Raw genomic sequence first — 19,784 nt, forward strand, 5'->3', positions numbered from 1 at the left:
TCTTTTTAATCTTTTTATTTTCTTATTTTTCTTTTTCCTTTTCCTTTTTTTCTTTTTCTTCTTTTTTCTTCTTCTTTTTCCTCATTTTTATTTTTCTTCTTTTTCTCTTATTTTTTCTTCACCCTTTTTTCTTTTTTCTTCTTTCATTCTTTTTTATTTTCCTTTTTTTTTTTAATCTTTGTCTTTTTGTCTCATTTCTTCTTTTTTTGTCCCATTTTCTCTCCTCCTTCTCTCTTTTTGTTTTCTTCCATTTCTCTTCTCAGTGCAGCCCAACCCTGAGCCAGCTCCCCAGTCCCACCCCAGTGCCCCCCCTGCCACGACAGGGACATCGTCCCACCCCCAGTGCCCCCCCTGCCATGACAGGGACATCGTCCCACCCCCAGTCCCCCCCTGCCATGACAGGGACATCGTCCCACCCCCAGTGCCCCCCTGCCATGACAGGGACATCGTCCCACCCCCAGTGCCCCCCCTGCCATGACAGGGACATCTGCACCAGCTCAGGGTGCTCAGAGCCCGTCCAGCCTGGCCTGGGATGTCTCAGGGATGGTTCATCCACCCCCTCTCTGCACCACCCAGGAGCCTCCCGGTCCATTTTGGCTCCATTTCCCGCAGGCTGGAGCTCTGGGGTCCCGGTGCCAATTCTGCATCTTTGCCGATCATTTTGTGTCTCTGGTCTGGCTGAAATAGTTCTCGTGATATTCAAGTGTCTGCCCGATTCGGGCTGTACCTGACGTACCCACCACAACAACTGGACGTGTCCCTCAGCGTCTCCTCCGCGCTCAGCATTTGTGTCCCAGCGCGGTCCGATCCCCCCGATTCGGGCACAGCCTTTTGTCCGAATTCCCCGACTCGGGGGTTTTCGCCCCGACACCAAATCATCCCAAACGTCCCAATAACCCGTTTGTCCAGGAATCTCTTTTCCAGCTGATGTCGCAGGTTTGTGCTGATCGAAGTTCCTTGTGGCGGCCGCCATCCTGCTGGGCTCCTGCTTTTGGTTATAGATACATTTTTAGTTATAAATGAGCTTTTAGTTATAAATCTCAACATAAGGTCTTTGGGCGCCTTTCTGACTCCCACTCTGTGGGCGGAGGGATTTTGGAGACATTCTGACGGCGACATCTGGGGTCCCTGGTGCCAAGGAGGTTTCTTCAGCCCAGGTTCCCCAAAGCAGCGTCTCGGGGGATAAATTCCACCAAATGGTTTATTTGGCTGGTACAGCAGCGGAGAGATCAGCTCGAGGGGGGCCCTCCACACGGGACCCCCAGCACAGGCACCCCTGGGCAACCCAGCCCTCGCAATCTAATCAAACCCTCACAATCTAATCAAACCCTCACAATCTAATTAAACCCTCACACCAGAGCCTAACACCCAAGTCTGGGCTCTTCTTGCTCCTCAGGGCGTCCTTACATCGGATTTTCCTCAGAGGCAGCACCTGCTGGTGGCTGGAACGTCATTTTGAACCCCCTCCAGCGTCCCTCACCTAAACCAAACTCTACGTGCAAGTTCACAGCAATTTCGGTTACTAACGAAGCAGCTCGTTAATATTTCCTACGAGCCGCACAAGCTCTCCATCACCAAACCACCACCGCCCGTGTGCCCGAGCCCCGGCGCTGCGTGCGGGGGTCCCTCCGTCCCGGGGGGACGGCACCGGGGGACACGCGCGCCTAGAAGACGTGTGTGTAGAAGACGTCGACGTTGTCAGCGTAGTCCAAGGGCAGCGCTTGGCCGATGTTCTGGGCGCCCAGCCGCGCCCCCCCCAGCGCCGAGGAGCGTTTCAGCTTCAGGAGGCTGAAGCGGGTGAAGATGCGGCCGGGGGCCTCGTCCCGCGCCTGCGCCAGCACCCGGATGAACCCTGGGGGGGACACGGCGTTTGGGGGACGGGGGAACCGCGGGACCCCCTCCCGGTCGCCCCCATCCCTGCGCTCACCCGCCTGCATGCGCTCCCAGCTGTTCCAGACGGAGCCCACGCACACGATGGGCAGCCCCAGCTCCCCCAGGAACAGGCTCTGCGGGGAGGGGGGGGATTAGAACCGGGACCCCCCCCATGCGCCCCCGTCCCCCCTGGCGCTCACCCGGTCGATTTTGGGCAGCACGGCCACGACGTGGCGCGCCAGCACCTCGCCGGCTCTGGTGAAGACGTGGCAGCAGAGCGGGTCCCCAGCCTGGGCGCCTGCGGACAAAGCGGGGGGTGGGATGGGGACCTGGGACCCCCCCGCACCCACCGGCACCTGCGCATCCCCCCCGATGGGGCGCAGGGTGCTCGGGGTGACGGGAGCAAAGGGGCAGAGAGCAGAGCCGGGGAGTGACGGCAAAGGGGGGACAGTCCCTGGGAGGGGCTGCCCAAGGGCCTGGCCCCCCCGTGCGGCCCCTGCCCCTGTGCCCCGCCCCGGGAAAGGGGTTTCTTTACCCTCCGCCAGCTTCTGGCAAAACCCCGCAAACTTGGACTTCTCGAAGGTGCGGTAGAGATGCGTCAGGAGGCCCATCCTGTCCGAGATCTGCCGCGGGGAACCCAGCGCTGAGCCCATATCCCGCCCCCCGGGACCCCCGGGACCCCCCATCCAGCACAGAGCCCCCCAGGACCCTGCTGTGGATCATCCCCCAAATCCCACCACCCCATGGAGCAGCCCGGAGCTCCCCTAGACCCCCTGACCCCCAGAACAGCCGCACACAGCCCGGACCCCCCTGGCCCCCCAGCACCTGGAAGTAGTCGAACATGGCCTGCTTGATGTACCCCACGTCGTGCGGCGGCACCTCCAGGTTGTCCATGCAGTCAAACACCATCTTGACGGCCTGATGCGCGATCCAGTACGCTGCGGGGAGCCAGGTGAGACCCCCCCGGTGTCCACCACCCCCGCGGCGTCCCTAACCACCCCCCAGTGTCCCCCAGCACCCACCTGAGCCCTCGTCACCCATCATGTGTCCCCAGCCACCGCAGCCCGTCTCCGACCCGTCGGGGTTGATGAGCTTGCAGTTGGAGCCGGTACCCGAGATCAGGACGATGCCGCCTGCGCAGGACGGAGGGGACACGCGCGGTCACCCCCCAAACCGCACCGGGATGTCCCCCCGCGGTGACGTGTCCCCTACCCTGGTCGGTGGCGGTGGCCATGGCCCCCACGGCGTCGGTGGTGATGTAGTAGCTCTGGCTGAGGTGGGGGAAGCGCCGGTGCAGCTCCTCCGTCAGCTTCCCGATGGCGTCCTTCTGGTCCCCCCCGCTCAGGGACAGCCCCTGCCACAGCGTCCCTGTCACCCCCGCCCGGGGGACACAGCGCGGGGGGGACAGGGGGACTCACCAGCGAGCGCAGGGGGACGTGGGGATCGGCCCCCGCTTTGCTCTTGGCCTCGCTGACCATGCGCTCGATCCTCTCCAGGCACTTCTCAGAGCCGATGAGCTGAGAAATTGGGGGGGGGGACACGCACTAAAGTCCCCTCCCAAAGCCTAAAGTCCCCTCCTAAACCCCAAAGTCCCCCCAAACCCTAAATTCCCCCCGCCCCGCAACCCCTGCATTCCATCCCAGGGGAGGTTTGTACCTTGTAGACCCCCCAGCATCATCTTTAACACCTTCATCCCACCCTGGGAACTTAGGGACAGCCAGCCCCCCCCCCCCCAAAATGTCCCACACTGTCCCGCCCCCCTAAATTTAGGGGGGTGCCCCCCCCAGCTCACCCAATGATTGGTGCAGGGTCCCTCTGTCTCGGCCAAAATCTGCCCATCTCCCGACACCAGCACCACCTTGGAGTGGGTGCCCCCGCTGTGGGGACAAAGTGGGGGGGACACACACGCTGCCAGGGGGGACCCACCATGGGCGACCATGGGACCCCCCCCCCCCGACCTCCGCCCCCCTCCCACACAGGTTGGGGGGACCCGAGGGGCACCCCCCCCACCCCACCCGTGTCGTGACTCCTCACCCCTCCACGCCGCCGAACAGCGACGCCATGGCCGCCGGGACACACCCCGCCCTGGACACGCCCCCTGGACACGCCTCGCCCAATGGCTCCGCCCACACGCCTCTCTGGCTCCGCCCCCTGCTGTGCTCCAGCTTTAGCCCCGCCCCTCCGGCCGCCCCGGGTCCTTGTGCCCGCCCGCTGTGCGCCGCGGCGGGATGGGGATTTGGGGAGGACGGATGTTGGAAAGCAAAGATGTGGGAAAGCAAGATGTGATCAGGTTTGGTGGTGACAGCGGACTGGGAGCAGTGGTGACACTGGGGGCTGTGCTGCCATCCAGAGACCTGGACAGGCCGGAGAGCTGGGCAGGGAAAAATGTAATGAAATAGAACCAGGGCAAGTGTAGAGTCTTGAATCTGGGCAGGAACAACCCCAGGTTCAGTGTAAGTCGAGGAATGACCTATTAGAGAGCAGCGTAGGGGAAAGGGAGCTGGGGGTCCTGGGGACAGCAGGGTGACCATGAGCCAGCACTGGGCCCTTGTGGCCAGGAAGCCAATGGGACCTGGGGTGGGTTAGAAGGGGGTGGTCAGTAGGTCAGAGAGGTTCTCCTGCCCCTCTGCTCTGCCCTGGGGAGACCACAGCTGGAATCTTGTGTCCAGCTGTGGCCCCTCAGTTCCAGCAGGACAGGGAACTGCTGCAGAGAGTCCAGCGCAGCCACCAAGATGCTGAAGGGAGTGGAGCATCTCCTGTGTGAGGAAAGGCTGAGGGAGCTGGGGCTCTGGAGCTGGACAAGAGGACACTGAGGGGGGACTCATTGCTGGGGATCAATATGGAAAGGGGCAGTGTCAGGAGGATGGAGCCAGGCTCTGCTGGTGACAACCAGGGACAGGACAAGGGGCAATGGGTGCAAACTGGAACACAGGAGGTTCCACTTGAATATGAGAAGCAACTTGTTGGGGGTGAGGGTGGCAGAGCCTGGCCCAGGCTGCCCAGGGGGTTGCGGAGTCTCCTTCTGTGCAGACATTCCAACCCGCCTGGACACCTTCCTGTGTAACCTCATCTGGGTGTTCCTGCTCCATGGGGGGATTGCACTGGATGAGCTTTCCAGGGCCCTTCAACCCCTGACACTCTGGGGTTCTGTGAAAGCAAAACGTGGGAAAGCAAGACGTGCTGTTCCAGTCACCCGGATGACCGGGGAAGATCAACAGTAACGTCACCATCTGGACGGTCAAAGAAGAACCAGTGCTGACATAGATCACAGCAACCAGTCAAAATACGAAGGGGCTTGGACAGGTTGTGCTGAAGTACGCTTCTCACAATTGCAAGGAGTGATAGCCCAAGCCCATGAGTGAGTGTGGTGTGTTTAATAACAATTAGTGATGAAACCTCCCAGTTTAGGCCGGTATCTGAAAATCCTGCAGACTGTCAATGGTTATAAAGAGGCCCGGCCCTGGCTCAGCTCTGCCCTGCGCTCCTTCCCAACCCGCATCTCTGCCTGTGTGTCCCTGTGTCCCGCTGCGCGTCACCAGACACGGGCACAGGATGTGCCTGCGCCAGGAGCCACCACAGCACCACCGGCCTGATCCGTCCCTCGGTGGGGGACAAGGGCTCGGGGTCCCCGCACCGGGAGCGGACACCCCTGCCCTCATTAGGGCATCGCTAACGAGCAGCTGTCAGCTCCATCGTCTGACGGACGGAGGGGGTGGCAGCTGAGCCCCACCCCGGGCACCGCGGCCCCTTCTGCGGGTGACAGCGGGTGACAGACACCGTGCGCTGCTGCTGCCTCTGCACCGGGGGCTGAGACGGGGGGAGGAGGTGGGGGGGATGGAGGGGTAGATGGACGGATGGACAGACGGACGGATGGATGGATGGATGGATGGATGGATGGACGGATGGACGGATTGGTGGACAGATGGATGGACAGATGGATGGACGGATGGATGGATGGATGGGTGGACAGATGGATGGATGGATGGATGGATGGATGGATGGACGAATGGATGGATGGACAAATGGACGGATGGACGGATGGATGGATGGATGGACAGATGGACGGATGGATGGATGGATGGACAGATGGATGGATGGACGGGCGGATGGATGGATGGATGGATGGATGGATGGAGAAGACAGGCAGAAGGATGAAAGGATGGGTGGGAGGAAGGAAGGAGGGAAGGAGCAGATGGAGGGGCAGGCAGGGGCTGATGGATGGACAGAGGGATGGACAGAGCGATGGAGAAGATGGAAGTGCAGACAGATGGGGAGGGTGGGGGGGGGCTGGAGAGGGTGCAGAGCTGGATGGCTGAGCAGGTGGATGGAGAAGATGGAGGGGCCGATGGAGGAGACAGGGGCGGATGGGTGAAGAGGATAGATGGATAGATGGAAGGATGGATGGGATAGAAGGGCAGAGATGTAAAGGATGGCGGGGCGGGTGGAGAGGTGGGTGGCTGAGCAGATGGCGGCTGGATGAACATATCAGAATGGAGAGAGGAGGCGGGGGCAGACGGGGCGGCGGGGGGAGGTGAGGAGGGGTGTCACAAGATGGGGGCGGCAGGACAGTGGCCATGGGCAGGGGCCGGTCCCAGCCTGCAGGACATACCAGGTCGCCCCACGTGTGGCCCGGCGGTGTCACTGCTGCCGGGGGTCTCTGGTCTGGGTGCTGGGACGGGGACACCAGCGGAGCAGCCAGTGAGGGACGGGGGTCAGGGCCCCCCCGCTGGCTCAGCCCTCCTGGGGCTCCCCAAACCATGGGGCACAGGCTGAGACATGGGCTGGGGGTGCCCCGTGTCCCCAGGGTGCTGCAGAGGGTCCCGGTGGGACGGGGACTGTGGTCACCCCCTCTGCGTGCCCCAGGGGACAAAGGCACCTGGGGACACCCGCCTCCTTCCCAAGCATTCCGCAGGGTGGGAATCCTGGGGGGGCTGCGCCTGAGACCCCCCAAGGCCAACAGCAGGTGCAGGGAGCACCATGGGCACAGGGGAGCCCCCCAAAAATCCCCGGCTGCCCCAAAGACGGGGGGAGCGGAGCGGCAGGGGAAGGGGAAGGGTTAATGTGCAGTGAGTGTGTGTGTGAGCAGCCCCTGAGCCCACCGCCCTTGTGCCCTCATTAAGTGCGGTGGCACCAAGCTGTCTGGGGACAGGGGACAGGGGACAGGGGACAGGGACCCGCTGCCTTTGTCTCAACTTGTGGCAAAGTTTGAGCGGAGCCGGCGGCGGCTGCCGAGGGGCCGGGAGCTGTGGGGTGAGTCTGTGGAGTGAGTCTGTGGGGTGAGTCCGTGGGATGAGTCCGTGGGGTGAGTCTGTGGGGCTGTGGCGGGTGTCCCGCGAGGCCCATGGGACGGGACAGCGGCATCCCCAGGTGGGCTGGATGTCACCCTCAGCGCCAGGGACACGATGGGGTGGTGCTGGGCGCATCTCGCCCAGGAATGGGGACCAGAGACCAGCGGTCCCCAGGACCTCCAAGGCTGTCCCCAAGCATGTGCCCCCCGCGGCGGTGACTCCCCCATCTCGGCTCCAACCAGAGCGAGAGGTGGCACCAGCCACGCCAACCCCGCGCGAGTGGGAGGCGCGTGGGCTCGTCACCAGCTTGGGGTAAGATACGGCGATTTGGGGGCTGTGGGCAAACAGGCAGCAAATCCCCCCCGGTTCCTCCACTGCTCCCTTCCACACCCCCAGAAACGGGGTGCAGGAGCCAGGAATTCCCCAGGGGACTCCGGGCACCCCTGGGTGCCCCCGGCCCCAAAGCCGCCGTTGGGTCCTGGGTGGGTGTGGGGAGGACGAGCGAGGACACCAGGACAGAGAGGGCACATCAGCACGTGGGGCGAGGGCTGAGCCCCGCTTCGTTAAGTCGGGCTGAGCCCCGCTTTGTTAGGTCACCCCAGCCCCGCTTGGTCAGCCCGGGCACCCCGGGGTGCCCTGCGGGACCCACCTGGCGAGGCAGAGGAGGCACAGCCGCGGGAGGAAGGCCCCGCCGCCGCGCTCCCGTTCGGCTCTGCCGCCTCGGCACAGCGCGGCAGCGCCCGGCTTGGGGGCTGGGAGATATTGGGGGGTCCGGATCCGTCCCGCCGCCAGTGGGCTGGGGAAGGGGCCGTGGCGGTGGGTGGGCGACGGAGCCGTCACCGGGTCCATCCCAGGGACACCCCACGAGGAGGAAGAGTCCGGTGAGCGGCAGAATGGGGCTCGGGGCGGCGCTGGGACGGGGCTGGCGGCTGCAGAGGGACTGGATGCTGCCCCATGGCCGGGTGGCCTTTAGGGACAGATTTGGGGTGACCTGGGAGCGGCCACCTGAGCAGCCATCCCCCTGAACCCGTCCCCTTGAACCCGTCCCCATCCCAGCGCGGTGACACCGGGGCGATGGAGCATGGTTGGGTCCAGCACAGCTCACGGCCACCGCTGTGCCACCGGCACCGGGAGCAACGGGACAACGAGAGCCCTGGGAGGGCAGAACCACGGACGCCTGGGCGACACGGGCTCTGTCCGTCTGCCCTTCCTCGCACCCGATGTCTTCCTCTGGCTCCAGAACCCCTTTGTGTTTCCAGAGATTGCGTCTGTGCGGTAGGTACCGTATTGTTCTGCTGCCCGTTCCCATAGCGTCCGTCTGTCTGGTGCTCCATCTACCCATCCATCCCTCCATCCATCCCTCCATCCATCCCTCCATCCATTCACCCATCCATCCCTCCATCCCTCCATTCATCCCTCCATCCATCCCTCCATCCATACATACATCTATCCCTTCATCCATCCGCCCATCCCTCCATCCATTCTTCCATTCATCCATCCATCCATCCATCCTTCCATCCATCCATCCATCTATCCACCTATCCCCCTCCATATATCTATCCATCCATCCATCCGTCCATCCGTCCCTCCATCCATCCATCTACTCCTCCATCCATCCATCTGTCCATCCATCCACCCCTCCACCCCTCCATCCATCCCATTTGGGGGCTGCGGGGGTGGTTTGTCCCCAGTCCTGCGGGGGACAGCACAACAGCCACCAGCTGGTCGCCGGCACCACCAGCCAGTGAGGTGGCATTTGTGCTCCAAGCCTGACGTTGGCAGAGGGGATACGGAGGTGACATCTGGAAGGGCATGGGGAGATGACATGGGTGGCACAGAGGGGTGACATGGGGACCACGGGGGAGGCAGCATCAGGGACCGAGCTCAGGTCACTGTGGGGTCGCAGTGCTGGGGACACCCGGATGGTCCCACCGGAGCTCAGGGTGGCTCCTATGTCACCGGCTGCGCGGGGGGGGGTGCAGCATGGTTTTGGGGGGGCAGCAGCTCCGAGGATCTGGGCTGAGCGTGGGGCTCGTCCCCATAGACCTTTCACTGGGGGAGGTCACCTGTGTCACCTCCAGATCCACCTGCCTGCCCATGCTGCCCTGTGCACCATGGGGACAGGGGTGGGGACAGGGATGGGGACAGGGGTGGGGACAGGGGTGGGGACAGAGACAGCTCCTGGGCTCCCCGGCCCTTCAACCTCCCTATCCTGAGCACCCACCCCCCACACCACCCACCCCCCCGCTACAAGCGGTTTTGCCGACTCAGCATTTCCCAGCTCCCCCCGGCTCAGCCCCGGGTGGGGGTCCCGGTGCTGGGGGGGTCGGGGCCTCGGAGGCAGAGCCGGGGGGGTCAAGGGGCGGCCGAGCTGCCGGCGCCGCTCATTAGCGCTGATCTGTGCACCGCTAATTGATATTATTGCAGGGCGGGGCCAGAGAAGGGGGAGCGGGGGGGGGACACAGGATCCCCCAGCACAGGGACATCCCGAGGCCACCCCCACCCCCCCTTTCCCGCAGCATTTCCCGCCCCGTGCCTCAGTTTCCCCATTAGTGTGCACACGCGTGTGCGTGGCCATGCCCAGGCGGGGTGCGGCGTGTGCTCACCCGTGGGGCCGCCTACGTGTGCGACGGGTGCGGGGGTGACCCCGTCCCCCATGTCCCCCCGTGTCCCCCGTGTCCCCCCACGCGTGGGTGCCCCGCGGCACAGGCACACGCCTGACCTAGTTCTCTCCCGCGCCGGCAGCCGGGGGGGGCGGGGGCTGAAAACGAGTTAATAAAGCGGGCGGGAGGGATTTGTTCCGCCTGACGGGAGCGGATTTGCAGCTGGTGGCGTCACCCAGCCGGTGTCACCGCGCTGCCACCCCCCGGTCCCGCGGTGCCACCAGAGGGACATGCACCTGCACCCACGGGTGGCCGTGGGGCTGTGCTGGGCACTCCCCGGGAGCCCACGGAGGGGCCGAGGTCTTGGGGTGCAGGGGGTGTCCCCCGATGGGTGCAGTGCCGGGGGTGCCCGCCCTGTATCATCCACCCGGGAATCCCCCCTACCCGTGTGGGGGGACTCCGGCTTGTGTCCCGGGGGGGATTTGGGGGTCAGCTCAGGAGAGCAGAGCCCACAGCGATGCCACCTCTGCCCCCCCCGCTTTGTGTCCTCAGGGGCGCAGGGGACCCAGTGACGCTGCGGGTGGCGTCAGGGGCCTCTAAGCCCCGCCTGGGCCGGCGCTAAGCGGGATCAGGGGCTCAGGCAGATCCCGGCCTCGCTAATCCCCGGCTGACACAGCCCGAGCCCCCGGCCCCCCCGGGACCCCCTGCCTGGGCACCCAGGGGCTGCCTCCGCGGGTGGCACCCAGGGCTTCGGGGGTCCCTGGGGCGCTGCTGTTGTGTGGGTGCTGATGCTATGGGGTGCAGTGGGGTGCAGTGTGTGTACACACCCCCCCGGGCACCAGCATCCCCCCCGCTGTGCGGGTCACCCCTGGGTGCTGGGTGACTCCCGCACCCCTCACCCCCAGGGGAGTCCCCGGGGGGACAAGGGGACAGCGGGTGACAATGTCCTAGCGCCATGTCCCTTCACTGAGGAACAACAGCCCCAGAGCCACGTCCCAGCCTCGGCGGTGTCACCCGTGGGGTGTCCCGGGTGTCCTGCGGAGGTGTCACCCCGGGAGGTACCCGCTGTGTCCCCACCAGCTGGGAAACTAGAGGGCAGTCCAGGCTCAGGAGACCCGGGCTGGGCAGCGGCGGCTGCACCCTCAAACAGGGTACACGGGACCCCCACACCCTCACCAAGGGGAGACAAGACCCTTGAACCCCCACTCAGAGGAGATGGGAACCCCAAACCCCTACCAAGGGGATACAGGACCCCCAAAGTCCTGCTGAGGGGACCTGGGACCCCCAAAACCCCTGACAAGGGAAGATGGGACCCTAGATCCAGGGGACCACCCCAAATCTAGGTGGGAATCCCATGGCTGGGGAAGCACCCACAGCCACAGATTTTTTCACCATGGGGCAGTGGGGAGCTGGGGCGATGGGGGGGATCCCCTGCACCCCAACAGGCACCTGGGCCTCCCGGGCTCCCAGCACCCCACAGCACACGGCTGGGGGTCCCGGGGCACCTCTCCAGCTCTGCTGGGCTTCAACCACCCCCTGAGGATCTGCGTGGGCTGGGGACCTTGGTGGCATCGCATGGGGCCAGTGTGGGGCAGGGGCATGGGGGGGCCTCTGTACCACCCCATGGGGACACACTGGACTGCCCTGCAACCCCATGGAGACAGGCTGGGCTCCTGTACCGCCCCATGGGGACATGGTGGGCTCCCCTACAACCCCATGGGGACACATTTGGCTCCACATGGGGACATGGTGGCCTAAGACCCCATGGGGACACACTGGACTGCCCTAGAACCCCATGGGGACAGTCTGGGCTCCTGTACCACCCCATGGGCACACAGTGGGCTGCCCTAAAACCCCATGGGGACACGCTGGGCTCCTGTACCACCCCATGGGCACACAGTGGGTTGCCCTAAAACCCCATGGGGACATGCTGGGCTCCAGTACCACCCCATGGGGACACACTGGGTTGCCCTACAACCCCATGGGGACACACTGGGCTCCTGTACCACCCCATGGAGACACACTGGGCTCCTGTACTACCCCATGGGGACACGCTGGGCTCCGGTACCACCCCATGGAGACACACTGGGCTCCAGTACCACCCCATGGGGACACGCTGGACCCAGCTGGCTTGCACTGGAGTGACACTGGGACACGGCAGCAGGTTCCCGGGTGGCTGCGTGGGGGGTACATCCCACCGGCACCCATAGTCCCCACAGCTCCCCTTGCCCGCTGGGCCCCGTCACCCCCAGCTCTCCCCAGCCGCAGCGGGGGGTCGGGGGCGCCCCCAGCCCGGGCTGTCCCCAGCGCCGAGCGAGCTGCGGGGCTCACCCGGCCGGGTCCCCAGCCGCGGTGCATTCACGGTTCGGGGAGCACATCACGGCTGAGGGGAGGTGACAGCAGAACCTTTCCCGGAACAAACTGGAATATAGTATCAGGCAGGGCTGACCGGAGCGCGACCCCCCGCCCAACACGGAGCAAATTAGCGGAGACCGAAATAGCCGCGGCCGCGGCGCAGCGCCCGGCGCTCCGGGCTGTCAGCCCGCATCAGCGCGGCCGAACGGAACGGAACGGGACGGAACGGAGCGAGCGCGGCGGGCGGGGCGGGGGGGCCGCGCAGCTGCTGCCCCTGCCTGCTGCGCCCCGCGGGGCCGGGCGGCGGGGAGGGGGCGGCGGGCGAGAAACGTGGGGATGTGCGGGGCTTGGCGAGCAAAATTGCATCCATGGGGATGTATGGGGCTTGGGGGGCAAAATTGCATCCGTGGGGATGTGTGGGGCTTATGGGGGGAGCAAAATCTGATCGATGGGGATGTGTGGGGCTTGGGGGGCAAAACTGCATCCATGGGGATGTGTGGGGCTTAGGGGGGCAAAATTGCATCCATGGGGATGTGCGGGGCTTGGCGGGCAAAATTGCATCCATGGGGATGTGTGGGGCTTAGGGGTGCAAAATTGCATCCATGGGGATGTGTGGGGCTTGAGGGGGGAGCAAAATCTAATCCGTGGGCATGTGCGGGGCTTGGGAGAGCAAAATTGCATCCGTGGGGATGTGCGGGGCTTGGGCGGGGAACTGAATCCATGGGATGTGCGGGGCTTGTGGGGGAGCAAAATCTGACCAAAGGGGATGTGTGGGGCTTGTGGGGGGAGCAAAATCTGATCGATGGGGATGTGTGGGGCTTGGGGGGCAAAATTGCATCCATGGAGACGTGCGGGGCTTGTGGGGGGGCAAAATCTGATCCGTGGGGATGTGTGGGGCTTGGGGGGTGGAGCAAAATTACATCCATGGAGCTGGGGGAGCAAAATCCCATCCACGGGGATGGGACTTATGGGGCAAGACCCCATCTGTAGGGATGTGTGGGAGGCTTCCTGGGGTGGGGTGGGGGGCTGGGGGGAAGAAAGGTGTGTGTGTAGGGATGGGGAGGCTGAGAAAGGTCCATCTGTGGGGATGTGTGAGGCTTGGGAGGGGTCATGCAAAATTGCATCCATGGGGTTCTGGGGGCAAAATCGCATACAAGGGGGTGTGTGGGGCTTGGAGGGCAAAGCCCCATCCATGGGGATAAAATCCCACCCGTGTGGATGTGCGGGGTGGGGGAGGCATCCTGGGGTGGGGGGAAAGACGTGTGCGTGGGGATGGGGGGCTGAGAAAGGTCCATGTGTGGGGATGTGTGGGGTTCGGGCGTCAAAGCCCCATCCAGGAGGATGCTCAAGGCTTATCGGGGGGGAGGCAAAACCCCATCCATGGGGACAAGCAGGGGCGGGGGTGGGATGAGCAGGCTGGGTGTGGGTGCAGGCTGGGGGGTGACAGGCGGGATCCATGGGGCGACCCCCCACCCTGCTCCATGAGGATGCAGAGGGGCTGGGGGGGAGTGAGAAACCTGGGGGTGCCCGGGGGGGCGCGGGGGGCAGGAGTTGGGGTGCGGGTGGTGTGAGGGGAGATGCGGGCGGGGCGGGGGGAGAAGCAGCAAACAGCTCTGTCAGATACATGGAGAGCAAGAGGTGGCCGCGCTGCTCCCGGGGTGCGCTCGCACATTACTCGTGCCCGAGTGCCTGGCCGCGGCGGGGGCGCTCCCAGCGGCGGGGGCGCTCCCAGAAGCGGGGGCGCTCCCAGAGGCGGGGAGCGCTCGCAGAGGCGGGGGCGCTCCCAGCGGCGGGGGCGCTCGTAGCGGCGGGGGCGCTCCCAGATGCTGGGGCGCTCCCAGAAGCGGGGGCGCTTCCAGAGGCGGGGGCGCTCGCAGCGGCGGGGGCGCTTCCAGATGCGAGGGCGCTCCCAGAGGCGGGGGCGCTCCCAGAGGCGGGGGCGCTCGCAGCGGCGGGGGCGCTTCCAGATGCGAGGGCGCTCCCAGAGGCGGGGGCGCTCCCAGAGGCGGGGGCGCTCGCAGCGGCGGGGGCGCTTCCAGATGCGAGGGCGCTCCCAGAGGCGGGGGCGCTCCCAGAGGCGGGGGCGCTCGCAGCGGCGGGGGCGCTCCCGTCGGGGCGCGGACACGGACCGCGCGGCCATTTTGTTGCTGGGTTGAACTGGAAAGAAATAAGGGAAAAAGGAAAATAGAAATAAAAGGGGAAAACCCCAGCCCGACACCAGGCGGAGCGCAGCCCCGCAGCCGCCGGGGGGCCTGCCCGCCCCCGCTGCGGCACAGGAGGGTCTCAAACCCCCGGTGGGGTCCCCAAGGCCCCTCCAGGACTGATCCTGCCCCCCTGGTCCCCAGGACGGGACGGAGCCCCGTTGTGCTCGTGTCCCCGCTCTGCTCGTGTCCCCGTTGTGCTGCTGTCCCCGCGCCTGCGGGCGCTGCCACAGGACACAGGGGATCCCGGTGAGGTGGGGAGGGAGTGATGGGGGGTTCTGATCAGGGGTCCCCCCAGGGCAGGTGGTGTGGGGGCTGCGGGGATGCGGAGTGCCCTGCTTGGGTGCCTGGGGTGCCCGGGGTGCTTGGGGTGCTCAGGGTACCCAGGGTGCCGAGGGTACCTGGGGTTCTTGGGGTGCCCAGGATGCTCAGGACGCCTGGGGTACCTCGGGGTGCTCAGGGTCCCCGAGGTGATGGAGTGCTTGGAATGCTCAGGGTGCTAAGGATGCCTGGGGTGCCTGGAGTTCTCCGGGTACCCAGGATGCTCGGAGTGCCCAGGGTGCTTGGGATGCTCAGGGTACCCGGGGTGCCAAGGATGCCTGGGGTGCCCAGGATGCTCTGGGTCCCCGGGGTTCTCAGGGAGTTTTGGGGCGCTCAGGGTCCCCAGAGTTCTTGGAATGCTCAGAGTCCTCGGGGTTCTCGAGGTGTTCAGGGTCCCCAGAGTTCTTGGGGTGCTCAGGGTCCCCAGAGTTCTTGGGGTGATCAGGGTCCCAAGAGTTCTTGAGGTGCTCGGGGTCCCCGGGGCTCTCGGGGTGATCAGGGTCCCAAGAGTTCTTGGGGTGCTCGGGGTCCCCAGGGTTCTCGGGGTGCTCAGGGTCCCCAGAGTTCTTGGGGTGCTCGGATTCCCCGGGGTTCTCGGGGTGCTCAGGGTCCCCAGAGTTCTTGGGGTGCTCGGGGTCCCCGGGGTTCTCGGGGTGCTCGGGGTCTCCAGAGTTCTTGGGGTGCTCGGGGTCCCCGGGGTTCTCGGGGTGATCAGGGTCCCCAGAGTTCTTGGGGTGCCTGGGGTCCCCGGGGTTCTCGGGGTGCCCCGCACCCCGGCAGTGGCTGATGCTCCCAGCAGTCGCACATCTGGGTGCAAAGGCCAAAATCACCCCCCAAGCCCCCCCGGCTCTCGCAGCTGCTTCCAGCCCCAGCTGGGGGCTCCCGCTCCAGCCCGAGCAGCCCCGGGAGCAGAAAGGGGGAAAAAACGGGGATTTGAGGGGGAAATGGGAAACCTTGGGGCGGGGGGACACGGGGAGAGGGCAACGGCCCAGGCAGCCCCGCACCACCGGCGTGACCCCCCAAATCCGGGCCGTCCCCGCTCCGATGAGCTTCCAGCAGCTTCCAGCCGCCGCTTGGGAGCAGCTGCTGCCAGAACCGGTGTGAAAACGGGCGATTTCCAGCAAACCCCAGACACCAACCGGGAAAAACACGTATTTTGCACTAGAAAACGCTCAACATTGCGGCTGCTTGGGCGGGGGGGGGCCTGCTCGGTGGGGGGAGCAGGTGACTCGCACCCCGAATCCCCCGGGTCTGCAGGTACCTGCCCCAGCCCAGCCCCCCGCAGGGCCCCCCGCTCTGCTGCTGCTCGGTGCCCTCTTGGGGGTGCCCGGGCCAGACCCCGGGCTGGGGGGCCGGGCTGGAGCCCCCGGGGTCAGCGCTCAGTTCCGGAGCCCCCTGCTCAGCGCGGAACCGGGGGCGTCACAGCAGCGCGGGGAGGGGGGACTGGCCTCGGCACCCCCCGTGCACACACCCCCCGTGCACACAACCCCCCATGCACTCACCCCCCATGCACACCCCCCCCATGAACACCCCCCCCATGCACACACCCCCCATGCACACACCCCCCATGCACTCACCCCCCATGCACACACACCCCCATGCACACACCTCCCATTGCACGCACCCTGCCATGCACTCACCCCCCCATGCACATACCCTCCATGCACACACCCCCCATGCACTCACCCCCCATGCACACACCCCCCATGCACTCACCCCCCATGCACTCACCCCCCCATGCACACACCCCCCATGCACTCACCCCCCATGCACACACCCCTCATGCACACACCCCCCCATGCACACTCACCTCGTGTGTACACCCCTCCAGGCCCCCCCATGCATGCAGACCCCATGCAGATCCCCCCCACCATGCACTCTGCACACACACCCCCGTGCACATACACCCCGAGCACCTCCCATGAACGTACATCCACAGTCCCCCCATGCACCCCCCGTGCACACCCCATGCATATAAACCCCACGCACACCCCCCCATGCACACAGCCCCTATGCACACGCACCCCCATGTATATGAACCCCATGCACCCCCCCATGCACACAGCCCCTATGCACACGCACCCCCATGCATATAAACCCCATGCACCCCCCCATGCACACAGCCCCTATGCACACGCACCCCCATGCATATAAACCCCATGCACCCCCCCATGCACACAGCCCCTATGCACACGCACCCCCATGCATATAAACCCCATGCACCCCCCCCATGCACACAGCCCCTATGCACACGCACCCCCATGTATATAAACCCCATGCACCCCCCCACGCTCCCCGGAGCCTCAGCGCGGTTGGGGGGGCCGAGGGCCAGCGCGGCAGCAGCGGCTGGGGGGGAGCCCCCTGGGGGCAAGAACAACAGGGGGTGCAGGGGGATACACGGGGGAACAGGAGGCTAGGGGGGGGGCAAGCGGAAGGCAGGGGGTGCAGGGGGTGCAAGGGGAAGGCAGGGGCTGCAGGGGGGTGTAGGGGTTGCAGGGGGGTTCAAAGGCGTGCCGGGGGGTGCAAGGGGAAGGCAGGAAGATGTAGGGGGTGCAAGGGGAAGGCAGGGGTTGCAGGGGATGCAGCGGGGTTCAGAGGGGTGCACGGGGTACAAGGGGAAGGCTGGGGCTGCAGGGGGTACAAGGGGAAGGCAGGGTGTGCAGGGGGATGCAGGGGGTGCGTGGGGGTGTAGGGGATGCAGAGGGGTTCAAAGAGATGCAGGGGGGTGCAAGGGGAAGGCAGGAGGATGTAGGCGGTGCAGGGAGGGTTCAGAGGGGTTTAGGGGTGCAAGGGATGCAAAGGGGTGCAAGGAGAAGGCAGCGGGTGCAGGGGGTTCAGGGGGCTGCAAGGGGGTGCAAGGGGAAGGCAGGGGGTGCAGGGGGCTGCAGGGGGAAGGCAGGAGGATGTAGGGGGTGCAGGGGGAGTCAGAGTGATGCAGGGGGTGCAGGGGGGTGGTCGGCACGTGCTAAAGGTGCCCCAAATCTGCAGCCCCGGGCAGCGGGTGTGACCTGGGCACAGGGTGACACGGGGGGGTCAAAGGGCTCTTCTGGCCCCCCTGGGCAGCCCCGCGCGGGGACCAGCGGCTCTGAGTGGGGGACATCAGCTCTGCCCCCGCCCGGGGCCGTGCAGGGAGGTGCACGTGTGACAGGTCCTGCCTGTCACCTCGTCACTGAGCCCCCCCGCCTGCAGTTAGCACCCCCAAAATGAGCACCCCTGCACCCAGCAGTGAGCTCCCCAGCACCCCCAAAATGAGCACCCCTGCACCCAGCAGTGAGCACTCCCAAAATGAGCACCCCTGCACCCAGCAGTGAGCACCCCAGCACCCCCAAAATGAGCACCCCTGCACCCAGTAGTGAGCACCCCAGCACCCCCAAAATGAACACCTCAACACCCAGCAGCGAGGGGCTCCACGGCAGCACCCCAAAAACCTCCCCACAGTGGTTAATCCCCTGGGGATCCCGCCGGGATTTGGAGGGTCCCCGGGTGCCCCGCAGGGCTGGGGGGTCCCACGCACCCCCGGGTGGGGGGAAAGGAGGGAGCGACTCCAGTGAGAGCCTTGAGTGCACAGCCCAGTGCAGCCCAGTGACACCCAGTGCAGATCTGTGCCCCTCCCAGTACAGCGCAGTGCAGCACAGTGCACATCTGTGCCAGCCCAGTACAACCCAGTGCAGCCCAGTGACAGCCCAATACAACCCAGAGCCAGACCAGTACCAGCCCAGTACAGTCCAGTGCATTCCAGTGCATCCCAGTACAGCCCAGTGCAGATCAGTGCCCAACCAGTACCATCCCAGTGCAGCCCAGTGACACCTAGTGCAGATCAGTGCTAGCCCAGTGACACCCAGTGCAGATCTGTGCCCCCCAGTACAACCCAGTGCAGCCCAGTGCAGACCTGTGCCCCCCCCAGTACAACCCAGTGCAGCCCAGTGACATCCAGTGCAGATCAGTGACAGCCCAGTACAACCCAGTGCATTCCAGTGCATCCCAGTACAGCCCAGTGCAGATCAGTGCCCAACCAGTACCATCCCAGTACAGCCCAGTACATCCCAGTGCTGCTCAGCACAGCTGCAGGGGAGGGAAGAGGCTGAGGGTCCCCCCGGGGGATCCCCCAGTTTTGGGGGTGGCAGGGCTCGGTCCCAGACACAGGGGTCCCCGTCTGGGTGCAAGGATCCCTATATGGGTGCAAGGATCCCTATATGGGCACAGGGAGTCCCTATATGGATGGAGGGTCCCCATATAGGTGGCAGGGGTTCCATATGGGTGCTGGGGTCCCAGCACAGCGTCCCTGGGTAGGTGTAGGGGTCCCTATAAGGATGGAGGGTCTCTATATGGGGTGCCTGGAATCCCCACGTCCCTTCTGCATCCAAATAGCGGTTGTGGGGTCCCTATAGGGGTTGCAGGGTCCCTATGGGGGTGCAAGGGCTCCTATACAGGTGAATGGAGAATCTATATGGGTGCTGGGGTCCCCATGTGAGCTGCAGGGGGGGCCCTATATGGGTGCGGGGTCCCTATACATCATCAGGGGTCCCTATACATTGTCAGGGTTCCCTATGGGTGCAGAGGGGTCCCTATGGGTGCTGGGGGGGCTGTAGGGCTGGACACAGCGTCCCCATATAGGTGCAGGAGTTCCCTAAACACACACGAAGGGGGGGGTCCTATGTGATTTTGGGGTTCCCTATACAGGCTTGGGGGCTTCCTTGTGCAGTTTGGGGGGTGCCCATGCAGTTTGGGGTCCATGTACGGCTTGGGGGGGTCTCTGTGGAGTTTTGGGGTGTCCCTGTACTGTTTGGGGTCCCCATATGGTTGGGGGGGAGGGGTCCTGCGTGGTTGAGGGTCCCTGTGTGCTTTTGGGGCGTCCCTGTGCACTCTGGGGGTCCCTGTACGATTTGGGGTGTCCCTGTGCAGTATGGGGGTGTCCTTGTATGGTTCAGAGTCTTGTACAGTTTGGGGGGTCCCATATGGTTTGGGGGTGTGCCTGTGCATTTTGGGGTCCCCTCGAAGTTCAGAGTCCCTTTACAATGGGGGGGGGGAGGCTGTGCGTTTTGGGGGTCTCTGTACAATTTGAGGAGTCTCCGTGTGTTTTGGGGTCCCCCTGCTTTTATGAGTCCCTGTACAATTTCGGGGGTCCCTCTGCAGTTAGGGGTCCC

At 65.0% G+C, this 19,784-nt stretch overlaps 1 protein-coding gene across 1 annotated transcript; it reads right to left on the reverse strand.

The window, feature by feature from the left end:
- Positions 1-1,053: 1,053 nt before the first annotated feature.
- NAGK (N-acetylglucosamine kinase) lies at positions 1,054-3,761 on the reverse strand. The gene is made up of 9 exons (XM_080344014.1): positions 3,665-3,761; positions 3,291-3,389; positions 3,085-3,226; positions 2,895-3,005; positions 2,698-2,810; positions 2,408-2,495; positions 2,073-2,170; positions 1,928-2,006; positions 1,054-1,852 (listed from the first exon to the last, which is right to left on the reverse strand). The coding sequence occupies exons 2-9, from the start codon at positions 3,348-3,350 to the stop codon at positions 1,665-1,667; spliced, it is 879 nt and encodes a 292-aa protein (XP_080200140.1). The 5' UTR covers positions 3,351-3,389; positions 3,665-3,761; the 3' UTR covers positions 1,054-1,664.
- Between the last annotated feature and the right edge of the window lie 16,023 nt (positions 3,762-19,784).

This window comes from Nesoenas mayeri (genome assembly GCF_963082525.1).
Source record: "Nesoenas mayeri genome assembly, chromosome: 4".
NCBI classification, from domain to species: Eukaryota; Metazoa; Chordata; class Aves; order Columbiformes; family Columbidae; genus Nesoenas; species Nesoenas mayeri.